Source organism: Hyperolius riggenbachi, chromosome 4 (genome assembly GCF_040937935.1).
Source record: "Hyperolius riggenbachi isolate aHypRig1 chromosome 4, aHypRig1.pri, whole genome shotgun sequence".
Taxonomy (NCBI): domain Eukaryota; kingdom Metazoa; phylum Chordata; class Amphibia; order Anura; family Hyperoliidae; genus Hyperolius; species Hyperolius riggenbachi.
In genome coordinates, this window is record NC_090649.1 from 335,738,033 (window position 1) to 335,750,782 (window position 12,750).

The window sequence follows — 12,750 nt, forward strand, 5'->3', positions numbered from 1 at the left end:
AGCGGATTCATAGCTCAAAGTATCCTAAGTATGCATGGCTTTGGCAGTTCACATATAAAAAGTCATCACATAGGGTGAATTACAACCTGGTTCGAGAAGAGTTTGGACAATAACAAAATTTGGCCTCAGCACCTCAGCGTTGGTATTCCACCTTTTGAAGGGGGGAACACCGCGTACGAGAGAGAACGGCGCCGGAGACTTGGGCGCAGGACACAGCCAGTATATGGCTAATCCTGCTGCCGCACAAGTCCGGGCCGTGTTAATTACTATTCCCCCTCCAGGCCGACATGGATAGTGGGGGAATGAAATAATTCGGCTTCCAGCAATAGCTGGAAGCCGAATTATTGTTTTAAAAGCAACTTCAGATCCGTCTTCTGACGGCGCTGAAGTTACTCCATGTGCCTGCGATAGCCGTAGTTCCTATTACGGCCTATGGTGGCGCCGGCTGCGCCCAAGTCTCCTGCGCTGCTGCGCCCAAGTCTCCAGCGCTGGATTTACCGTGTTCAGGAACACCTGGTTCATTGACCTAAATCACTCGGTACAAGTAGGGACTGTAGCAAGTATCCAGTACCTACTGAGGAGATTTCAGGCTATGTGGAGAGCTTCTTCATTAAATTGTTTCAAATGCTTCAGTTCTGACAAAATAGTCAGAAATTATAGTAATAAGCAGAAAATGGAAGAAATGGCTTCTGAGAGGAACTGATGGTGAGGTAAGCATCTACCATTCATTTTGCAGGTACATCATTTGTTTATTTTAAATAATTTTACTTGGTTCAGATTCAACTGAAATGTGGCCAGTCTCACAGGGGTTAGAAAGGATAACAAAGGTACAGGAGGTGTGTGGGGAGCAACTTTGGTTTCCCTTTCAAGTGTCTCATCCCACTATTCCTCCAATACAAAGCCAACATCTCTTTCGCACACCACCTGACTAGCATTAGCCCTCATCACTGGCCGTGGTCAGGATAATTACATGATATAAAGCCAAAATCAACTATTTCGAAAATGGGCCTTGGATAATTCCCAGAATACTGGAAGAACTTGAATTTTTGAGCTCAGAAGTCAATGATGCACACAAGCTCGGTAAGCCATGGCATTTACAGTGGTTTGCAAAAGTATTCGGCCCCCTTGAATTTTTCCACATTTTGTCATAATACTGCCACAAACATAAATCAATTTTAATGGAATTCCACGTGAAAGACCAATACAAAGTGGTGTACACGTGAGAAGTGAAACAAAAATCATATGATTCCAAACATTTTTTACAAATAGTGTGCAGTCAGTTGCCCATAGACATTGCCTGATGAGCGTTAATGACCAAATATAGTGCACCTGTGTGTAATCTAATGTCAGTACAAATACAGCTGCTCTGAGATGGCCTCAGAGGTTGTCTAAAAGAATATTGGGAGCAACAACACCGTGTAGTCCAAAGAACACACCAGACAGGTCAGGGATAAAGTTAATGAGAAATTTAAAGCAGGCTTAAGGCTCATACACACATCAGACTATAGTCTTTGGAAAATGAAAGATCACAGACCAATTTTACCCCCTTCCATGTAGTATGAGAGCCATACTCTACACAGTCTTTTCTATGGAGCTGAACTCCACATCAGAAAAAAATATTTGCAAGATGCTGCACACACAGATGCTGTACAGACACAAAAGATCAGTATCTGCAAAAGATCTGTTCCTGCCAAAAATCCATTCCTGCAAATTGCAATGATAGTCTATGAGACTTGCAGATCACCATACACACATGATTTAACTGACATTCATCTGCAGATCAAGAAATCATCTGCAGATCTGAAAATCCATCCTGGTGGATCTGATCTGCAGATGAATGTCAGTTAAACCATGTGTGTATGATGATCTGCAGATCTCATAGACTATCATTGCGATTTGCAGGAATGGATTTTTGGCAGGAACAGATCTTTTGCAGATACTGATCTTTTGTGTCTGTACAGCATCTTTGTGTGCAGCATCTTGCAAAGATTTTTTTCTGATGTGGAGTTCAGCTCCATAGAAAAGACTGTGTAGAGTATGGCTCTCATACTACATGGAGGGTGGTAAGATTGGTCTGTGATCTTTCATTTTCAAAAGACTATGGTCTGATGTGTGTATGTGGCCTTAGGCTACAAAAACATTTCTAAAGCCTTGAACATCCCACAGAGCACTGTTCAAGTGATCATTCAGAAATGGAAGGAGTTTGGCACAACTGTAAACCTACCAAGACAAGGCCATCCACCTAAACTCACAGGCCGAACAAGGAGCGCACTGATCAGAAATGAAGTCAAGAGGCCCATGGTGAATCTGTCCATAGGACAACTATTAGTCGTGCACTGCACAAAGTTGGCCTTTATGGAAGAGAGTAACAAGAAGAAAGCCATTGTTAACAGAAAAGCATAAGAAGTCCCGTTTGCAGTTTGCCACAAGCCATGTGGGGGAAACAGCAAACATGTGGAAGAAGGCTCTGGTCAGATGAGACCAAAATGGAACTTTTTAGCCAAAATGTAAAACGCTATGTGTGGCAGAAAACTAACACTGCACATCACTCTGAACACACCATCCCCACTGTCAAATAAGGTGGTGGCAGCATCATGCTCTGGGGGTGCTTCACGTCAGCAGGGACAGGGAAGCTGGTCAGAATTGATGGGAAGATGGATGGAGTCAAATACAGGGCAATCTTGGAAGAAAACCTCTTGGAGTCTGCAAAAGACTTAAGATTGGGGCGGAGGTTCACCTTCTAGCAGGACAACGACCCTAAACATAAAGCCAGGGCAACAATGGAATGGTTTAAAACAAAACATATCCATGTGTTAGAATGGCCCAGTCAAAGTCCAGATCTAAATCCAATCGAGAATCTGTGGCAAGATCTGAAAACTGCTGCTCACAAACACTGTCCATCTAATCTGACTGAGCTGGAAGAAGAATGGGCAAGGATTTCAGTCTCTAGAAGTGCAAAGCTGGTAGAGACATACCCTAAAAGACTGGCAGCGGTAATTGCAGCAAAAGGTGGTTCTTCAAAGCATCGACTCAGGGGGCAGAATAATTACACACACCCCACTTTGCAATTTTTTTTTTTAAATGTTTGGAATCAAGTATGATTTTCGTTCCACTTCTCACATGTACACCACTGTGTATTGGTCTTTATGTGGAATTCCAATATGATTCATGTTTGTGGCAGTAATATGACAAAATGTGGAAAGCCTCAAGGGGGCTGAATACTTTTGCAAACCACTGTATGTGGTTATCCCCCAACCCTCCCACACTTGATCAATGGTTGCATGTAGTTAACCTTATCCTCCCACATGAAAAATAGATCTAGGTCGGCAAAAAAACTTTCCATGTTCAACAAAGTATGGCACAGATGGCTAAACAACCCTGCTAACCTCCAAGCACATGGTAATATTTATACTAATAGCTACAACCCCCACTACAATCCATGTTCAGGTCTTATCCAAATACAAACTTCAAATTAAGGGACTATACAGTTTTTGGTTGGTTTCTTACTGTATGCTATATGTAAAATGTGGTCAGTCAGCACAAATGCAAACACTCTTACCCTCATTCTCCATCACTTTGCCCAACTTAGTATAATATTTTTGTTTTAGATTAGACCCATTCCTATTCTCAAATTTACCGGTGTCCAATTATTAAAAAAAAAAAAAAAAAAAAAAAAAAAAAAGAGAATCAAGCTTACCTTGGATTCACAGGACCACAAAGAGCTACACAGCAGTTAGTGAAAACATTGCCATAGCTATATGGATTATAGTTTTCCTTCCCTCTTTTACTTGACCAGGAACCTTTAATCTGTATTAATAACAAAACAGAAATATGATTACTTTAAGCCAGTGTTTCTGAACCTGTTCTCAAGTCCCACCAACAGTGCACATTTGTAGGTAATCACACATATGCGTGGGCTGTGCAAGAAGTGCCTGAGAAACCTGGATCAACTCTTTGGCCTGGGACTCACTATCAGCGCTTTTCAAATCGCTTGTGATTTGAAAAGTTATTGCTGATGTAATTGTGTGCGCGCGTGTGTGTGTGTGTGTGTGTGTATTTAAAGCCCCCATAGCATCACATTAGCAAGAGCTTGTCAAATCACAAGCAAAAGTGCTGCTACTGGGTCCAAGGCTTTAGTGTGGTTATTCGCAAAAATGCACTGCTTGCAAATATGGACATCAATGAGATGCAAATAATTCTGAGTTGATGCATGATTATGCAAATAATGTATGCAATTGTATGCAGCTTGAAAATGGACCATTATTTCAAACTGACCATAGCTACTGGTGAGACTTCAGAAGTTTGAGAAACACTGCATTAAAGCGGAATATAACCCTGTATTTCAACTTTGCTCTAAAACATTATTCACAGCAACCAGCATTTTTTTTTTTTTACTTGCCCACATTGGAAGGGTTAAACACAGAGGTTTAAAGTTCCGTGGAGAGATATGCAGAAGTTCAGATAGATACATTTAACTAAATAGAATGTAACAAGTGATAAATGTTACACTCTTTGGCTGTCCTCCAGCTCCTCTGTCAGAGAGAGTGAGTCACATTCTACACTTAGATACATGTATGTAAACAAAATGTATATGTAAGCTTCGGATGCGTCTGCAGTTCTTTCCAGGAACGTTAAAGCTCTGTGTAACCCTTCCAATGCTGGTCTAGTAAAAAAAAAAAATGCTGGTTGCATATAATATACTGTAAATAATGTTTTAGAGCAAAGTTGAAATGCATGGTTATATTCCCCTTTAAGCAATAAAAAGATAATTTGTTCATGTCAAGTATGCCAAATCCTTAAAATAAATGTACTACTCTTGATCTAATTGCTTTTTTAAAAATAAAAATGTATATATTAACCACTTGATGACTGAGGGTTTTTCCCCCTTGTGGACCAGAGCAATTTTCACCTGTCAGCGCTCCTCCCTTAATAACTTAATCACTACTAATCACAGCGTTCATGATCTAGATCTTGTTTTTCTCGCCACCAATTAGGCTTTCTTTGGGAGTTACAGTATGCCAACAATTAATTTTATCCTAAATGCATTTCAACATGAATAAGGGAAAAAAAATGCATTATTTTTCTGTTTCTGGCCATTATAGTGTTAAAATAAAACATTCTACTGTGGATAAAAGTGTCACGATTCCGCGAACGCCATTGCGGCAAGCGCATGTAAAGGTGCTCAAACTATGAGCTGGAGAGCCCCTTTAAATGCATTAGCCTGCTTTTAGAAAAGGAGTGTTCTTCCAGCTCACCAGCCCTGCAATGGGGAATGTGAGTGCTTTTTTACACTTCCTGAAGATTCCCAATAAAACCCCAAAAAAGCCAGGCATTCACATAGCTCACAGATCTACTACAAGGAACTGCTGATAAGAAGCAGGATACAGGAACGCATCGTAAAATCATTAGGTGACATTCCTGCCTGTCCGGAGAATACCCAGAGACATGTCCCAGGCTTAATGAGCTTTTGATATCTCACTTCATATTAGTCCATAATTCGATGGATATTGCGTAACCGTTTGGGCCCAGCGGTCCACAACTCAGTGCGCCAGGCGACCAGCGCAGCCCACCTTGTGAGACGTTTAAATCGATCTCATCTCACAGCCTGAGGTATTGATTACATAGGCAAGGAAGGTGGCACTCCAAGCGAGTTTGATATCGATTGGTTCAGGGCATGCTGACGGAATGTAAAATGTTGGGTTTTATATGATATGTCAGATATCCGCTGAGTTATGGCATACTTGGAGAAACTGCCAATTCTGTCCCTCAGACAATAGGGGCGGACTTCAGCAGCCTGAGGTCAGATTGTTATGGGTGGAAACCTTTCTGGTTACCAGCCACACCCTCTGGCAGAGAAAGAGTTAAAACCGACTGACACTCAGCCTGGAGAGGGAGACCCCAGCCATCCTGTACCATCACGGATTTGGGCTGAATAATAAAAGGATTAATACCTATTCCACAGAACTTTCCAGAATTGGACTACATATCTCTGTGGGACTTACCTCAAAGGACACGGTAACTTGACAAACTGCTCAGACTGTAATCAGCTATTATTTTCATATTGAACCCTTATTTCTGTATCCATTTGTTTCTATTGCTATATTTTGTTCTGCATTATTCCTTTAAATAAACGATTTAAAAATAGTTCGTCTAAGTGCTGTTCTGAAACAAATCTCCGCCAAAAGAATTCACATCTTCAGAGAGACATGTTACCATAACTGTTTTGATATTAAATGTTGTTAGTTTTGCTATCTCTAGAAAGGTTGTCTAATTAATCCTTTTTCCTACAGGATTTAGCTAGAGTTAGAATTAGCGCATTCGCACGCTTTTATTGCAGATTGGTGGCAGCGACCTGGCCTCTATATGAGAGCACAGATTGTATCGATTGTATATACAATCGAAAATTTACTGTGTGTGGACTCACCAACCAATCCAAAAGGTTACTTTGCCTGCAGTTCTGACTGCCTTCAGGATTCCCTCAGGGTCTGAGGCTTTATGGTAAACTGCAGCAAAAGGGAACAGGAATTGGTGGGTGACTGCGCATACGTCACAAAAAGCCCCACGTTTGTCCCGGTTATTGCAACGTTTAAAAAATGTCCCTAGTACAATGTATGGCGCCAATATTTTATTTGGAAATAAAGGTGCATTTTTCAGTTTTGCGCCCATCACTAATTACAAGCCCATAAATTAAAAATGAATAGTAATATACCGCCTTGATATACATTTTTAAAAATTCAGTCCCTAAGGTAACTACTTATATATATATTTTTTTATGTAATTCCCCCCCCCCCCCCTTTATAAATAATACAAAAAAAAGTTTGGGTACTACTGGGAGGGTGTGGGAGGGAAATAGTTAATTTTAACAATCAGTGTAGGGATTTTTATTAAGCAAAAATGAAATTTGGTGCAATATACTATTTGGCCAATAGATGTCCTCAGTCATTTCCGATTCACGTACGTAAGCATGTGAATCGGAAGTAATGCATAGCAGTGTAACAGGAGGATTCAATGAATGCCGGCGTCTCGTAGACGTTTAATCGGGGACTTAGATTTATCGCAGTCCCATTCATTAACTCCCCCTCTATGCGGCCGTAAGCGCGCCCGGGCGAATGGGAGCGAGCGTCAGCTGCATATCGCTGCAGGCTTGTATTCACGGCCCTGGTGCATCCTGTCAATTTTGTAGGGCCGTGAATATACTACACGGCGTGCAGCAAGTAGTTAAACCCCTTGATCCAAACAGCCTCTGACTCCTGCAAACAGAAACCTGGCCATTCTCTCAAATCCTCTATAGTCACTGCTAGGGCATAACTGGCCGTCGCATACAAAAAACACAAACCTAATAAACTTCATTGAAGATTATACAGAAGAAAACCCAAACCATTCTAAAATACAAATACAGCAAAGACGCAACATAGAGGTACCCTTAACATGATAAACTGTGTGGATAAATAATAATAATAGTTTGAAAACCTCATCTGATGAGTTCCCCCCCCCCCTCCTTCAGCTCAGCATCTGGAAAGGTGGGGTGGGGAGGGAAATGGTATGCTTACAGAACTGTTAGGGCCCATTTCCATTAGACGCAGTGCGATGCAGCTACATAGCCACATCGCATCGCGGGTGTCCTGAAACACATGCATGGCAAAGGAATAGCTTCCATTGCATGCATGTTATGCTGCGCGATCTGAGAATCTGCAGCATGCAGCAGATTCTTGCACGGCCGCATGTGCCCGCACCTGGGTCCCATCTCAATTCACTACCACATCTTGACTCGGCCAGCAGTGGAAGTGATGCGATGCGGCTAGGTAGCTGCATTCGCACCACTTATGAATGGAAACAGGCCCTTGCCGCACATGTCGTCCAGGAATGCAGAGCATGCTGTGGGTTATTCTGATAAGAGTGTGTTGCAACAAGTTCTAACGAGTCAGTGTGAAAGAGCCGTAAAAACTGCAAAACTGTGGTCAGCTGATAAGCCTACTACATGCTACATTCAGAGATGTACTTCATTATGCATCATTGAACTGAGCATAAAATATATAATATAAATTACAAAAGTTATCTAAGTTTCCTTCTTCAATCCTCAAAATGTTGCCAGATGCTGGGTAAATGCCTTCTGGAAGGTAAAAAGATCTTCAGTTGAAGAATCAGCAAATGTGTAAAAGGAGTAAGAGGGAAGGGAATGAAGATCAGGCTAACATGCAGTAAAACAATGACATGGACACAACTTTTAGACCTCTCACATTCACTTATACCACCCCAAAATGGCTGGCCAGGGATACTGGCTGGATAGCAGGGCCGGGCCGAGGCATAGGCTGGAGAGGTTCCAGCCTCAGGGCGCAGTGTAGGAGGGGGCGCACAATTCATTCAGCTGTCATTCCTAATTGTGTTTTAAGCAGAAAGAAATAAGAAAAGGGGATACATAGCAGTGACTGCAAGCCAGATAGCTAGATAGTAAGGTGTTGGGGAGGTTGTGGGCCCTGTGGCCCTCTTAGTCTAATAGCAATCAGTGTGTGACAGCTGGGGTGGGAGGGATGGAGGGGTGCATTTTGGTGTCTCAGCCTTGGGTGCTGGAGGACCTTGTCCCAGCTCTGCTGGATAGTATAATGGTTCAGGGCTCCGCCTCTGACACAGGAGACCTGGGTTCGAATCTTGGCTCTGCCTATTCAGTAAGGAGTTCTTTGGGTGAGACTCCCTAACACTGCTGCTGCCTACTGCTTTAGTGGCTGCCTCACAAGCACTTTGAGTCTGACAGGGAGAAAAACGCTATACAAAAAAAGTAATTATTACTACTGACAAGATGACTACCTTGAACAGCTAATAGCGATTGGGCAATACAATGGCTCAGTGGCTTTTTCTCTCTCCTTGCCACTTTAGATCTCTGGATTATTTCCCAGGTCACTTTCTGCATGGAGATTGTATGTTTGTGTGGGTTTCCTGTGGGCCCTATGGTTGCATTGAACATTCCAAATACATACAGGTAACTTATGTTCTGCTTTGCTTGTAGTGTTGGTTTGGTATCCCACAGATTCCTATACAGCAATCCCTTTTAACAAGTGTTTGAGTATACTGATATTTGTGATTACCTTTACTGTGGTTTTGCAAAGTGAATAATTCACAACACATGAGGAGATAGTGTGACATATTTCATTCAGCTTTAACATTTAAAAAAAAAAAAAATACTGGTCGGCTAATTACTCCAAAAATTGGAACTATACAGTGGTGTAAAGGCTTTGATAGTGAGCTCTAAGAAAGTTATTGGCATGCATTGCTCATCAATAGAAAATTAATACAGAAAATATAAAAGTATATTCATTACACATACAAAGAATATCAGCTAAAAATCCTACTAGTAGACAGACTTACATCTTCGTTGGTAGTTTGATTGGAACTGATCAAATAGGTGTGGAAACCAGACAGGCCGACAATTGACCACACTGAGAAAAAGCACACCACAGCTTCTAAAACAGTGAAATGAAAGTCAAGGAGTATAAGCTTGCAATCAAAATTAAACTGAGCAAACTAAAATCATTAACTTTTTTTTTTTTTAATACAGTTAAAGCACACTCAAAAATAGATACTGTAACAATTTTTTTAGGCAATATAACATTTCAGCTTGAGTATTAATCTTTACACTCAAGCGTAGTTAAAATGCATTGAAATGAGGCTCTGATTATGCAATAACTGCCTTATTGATTTTAGCCCAGATTCTTGTGACCTGTGGTGTCCTGGTTATCATGCGACAGGGTAGGTGTCAGAAGCTTTGCAACTCAACCTGGAACAAACCTTTGACCAAGTGCTCAGATGTAAAGTAGCAGATGGGTGGGCCAGTTACCCCAGCACACACACATACACAATTTTAGATGTTTGCCCCAGTGTGGCAAATATCAGTTTGCATTAAGTTAGGATTATCTAAAATCTCCCAAAAACTCTAGTTCAAAGAAAAATAATTGCCCCATTTGGATACTTACCTCGGTATGGGGACACCTCTGGATCCTCGTTTTTCCAGTGCCAGGACCCCCAAAGCAACACACCAGTATGAGCGCAGCCACACTGCGCAGCATGGCTCACCCATGCGCAGTAGCAGACTACTTGCACACTAGCATGGAGCAGAATGGACTTGGCTGTTCCAACAAGCTTGTTCGGTTCCGTGCAAGTCATGTGCACCTGTGCAGTGTGGCCGAGCTCAGTTGAGATTCCCTTGATGGGCTTGCAGGGCTCCTGGTGCTAGAACAGCGAGGCAGATGGGGAAGCCTCTAGAGGCAAGTATCCAAATTGGGAATTTTTTTTTTCTTGCAGAATCTTGTTAATTACTTTTCATCTATACAGATAAGAAAATATTCTACCATGCAAATTTCCACCAACTCTGGAAGGGAAAGAAATCAGATCTTTTAAAACCAGCACTTGCTAATCAACTTCCTGGCAAACTAATTAACAGTTGGAATCTTTTAGAGGCTACATTTAAGGGAACTGTAATGACAATGTAATACAACTATTCAGGATGAATATCTATAGTGCTTATCCTGGTTTTAGCATCGGAAACGTGCGTGTGGTCATGCTAGGTACACACAGAGATTTTCTGACAGATTTACAGTCAGATCGATTATTTCCAACAAGTCCGATGTGATGTCCGATCATTTTCCAATGGGAATGAACGGAAAACAGTTAGAAATCGATCAGAAAATTATCGGAAATCAGATCGGACATGTTTGAAATAATCAATCTGACAGTAAATCTGCTGGAAAATCTCAGTGTGTACCTAGCATCAGATGTACTTTAAACACAGTGAGATATTCCTTTGCTTTTTTTTTATATATAAATTAATGGCCAGTTAAATAGTAATTTTTTTCCCCACAGACCTGGTGTTAATCAAGGCATGTCAGGAGACATTCTATTTAACACTTCCACCGAGAGCTTCACTTCTACAGCATTTTTACAGGGATATTCTTGATCAAAACCTGTGTAAAGCCGCATCTACATGCGTAAATGCGGCCGTGATGTTCCTTATCAATCAAGCCGCTGATGCTGCTCGATTGATAAGATCCGACAGGATGGATCTCCCCACCGCTGATTCCCTGCTCGCTCCCCGCGAGGGGACAATGGCAGGGAATCGAGCGGAAGATAAGCGGCGCGGGGACGAGCGGGAATCGAGCGGGTATCGATTTCGGCGCACGCGCGGCGAGCAGGGACGTGGAAGAGGCGATTCGGCGGCTAATCGAGCCGCCAAATCGCCGCCTCATCTACACGTGTAGATGAGGCTTTAAGTCTGCCAGTGATCTGAGACTGGGAAGGAGGTTCACCTTCCAGCAGGACAGTGACCTGAAGCATACTGCTAAATCAGCGTCTCTCAAACCTGTCCTCGTGACTCCCCAACAGTGCATGTTTTGCAGTCAGCCTCATAAATGCACAGGTGGGTTAATTAGTGTCTCAGCAACATGGAATCCACCTAGCTGAGACACTATTTACCCCACCCGTACATAGGTGAGGCTGCCTGCAACACATGCACCGTTGGGGAGTCACGAGGACATGTTTGAGAAACACTGTGCTAAATCCACACTTGGTAGTTTTAAGGGTTAACATTTAAATGTGTCGGAATGGCCCAGTCAAAGTACAGACCTCAATTCATTAGACAATCTCTGGTCAACCTTGGAGATTGCTGCTCACAAGTGAAAACCATCCAACATGAAGGAGCTGGAACAGTTTTGCCTTGAGGAATGTGTAAAAATCCAAGTGGCAAGATGTGGCAATCTCATAGAGACTAATCCGAAGCGACTTGCAGCTGTAATTGCCACAAAAGGTGGCTCCACAAAAGTACTGACTTTGGGATGAGGGGGGCTGAATAGTTATGCACGGTGAGGTTTTCAGTCATTTTGTCCTACTTGTTGTTTGCTTCACAATAAACCAAGCAATACATATTCAAAGCTGAAGGCATGTTCTGTCAATGAAATGGTGTAAACTCTCAAAACCATCCATTTTAAATTCCAGGTTTTGAGACAACAAAACATGCACACTAGTATACCTGATAACCGTTTTAATCCTATTCTGTTCTGTTGAAAGTTCTGTTCTCTGGTCATTGTACATTAAAGCATGGACAGCTATGCTTTAATGTACTAAAAAACCCCAATGTCCACCTGAATGTTGCATATGATGGAAATAACCTATAACTACAAGAACGGTTATGTAACATTTGAAATCATTTTCACTGAATAAATAGATTTTGTTTATTTAAATCAATCTGAAGCAACCCAAAACTGGGCATGTCATGATCTACAGTATAGCGAAATGAAAAAGTGTGATAATTTTTACAATAATTAATCGAGAATCTATATAAGGGACAATGGTAACATTTGCAGATGTCTACAAAACAAGCTGCAAAGTCTGTACAGCAAACCATTTCATAAAAAGGATATCTTGCAGGACTGTCCTTTAAGGCATTGAGAAATCCTGTCTGCTGAGAACCTTTAAAAAAAATAAAAATAAATAAAATTACAAAACAAATACACCTCTGAAAACAAAATAGGATTACGGTATTTTGCCCATATACCTGTACAATTGATGCATGCTATTCAACTTCCAACAAAACTGAAGCATTAGTACATTTAGTTGATTAAGGGCCACTAAAATATCAGAACAAAGTTAACGACCTCCTGAGATAAGTAAAAGTCTAGGTTACAGCCCATTTTCAGGGCAAAATGTCAAAAGTAACCCGTGGGAATGATATAGCATACTTGCCTCCCCATCAAGTACCTATCCAAT

At 41.6% G+C, this 12,750-nt stretch overlaps 1 protein-coding gene across 2 annotated transcripts in view; it reads right to left on the reverse strand.

Annotated features, from left to right (window-relative positions):
* The window catches only part of ZDHHC14 (zinc finger DHHC-type palmitoyltransferase 14), a 128,091-nt gene that overhangs the window by 19,067 nt on the left and 96,274 nt on the right, over nucleotides 1-12,750 (reverse strand). For both annotated transcript variants that reach the window (XM_068231864.1, XM_068231863.1), the window contains exons 6-8: nucleotides 12,405-12,453; nucleotides 9,361-9,463; nucleotides 3,698-3,807 (exon numbers count right to left, since the gene is read on the reverse strand). In XM_068231864.1, coding sequence (XP_068087965.1) covers nucleotides 3,698-3,807; nucleotides 9,361-9,463; nucleotides 12,405-12,453 — 262 coding nt within the window. The remainder of the gene's footprint in view (nucleotides 1-3,697; nucleotides 3,808-9,360; nucleotides 9,464-12,404; nucleotides 12,454-12,750) is intronic.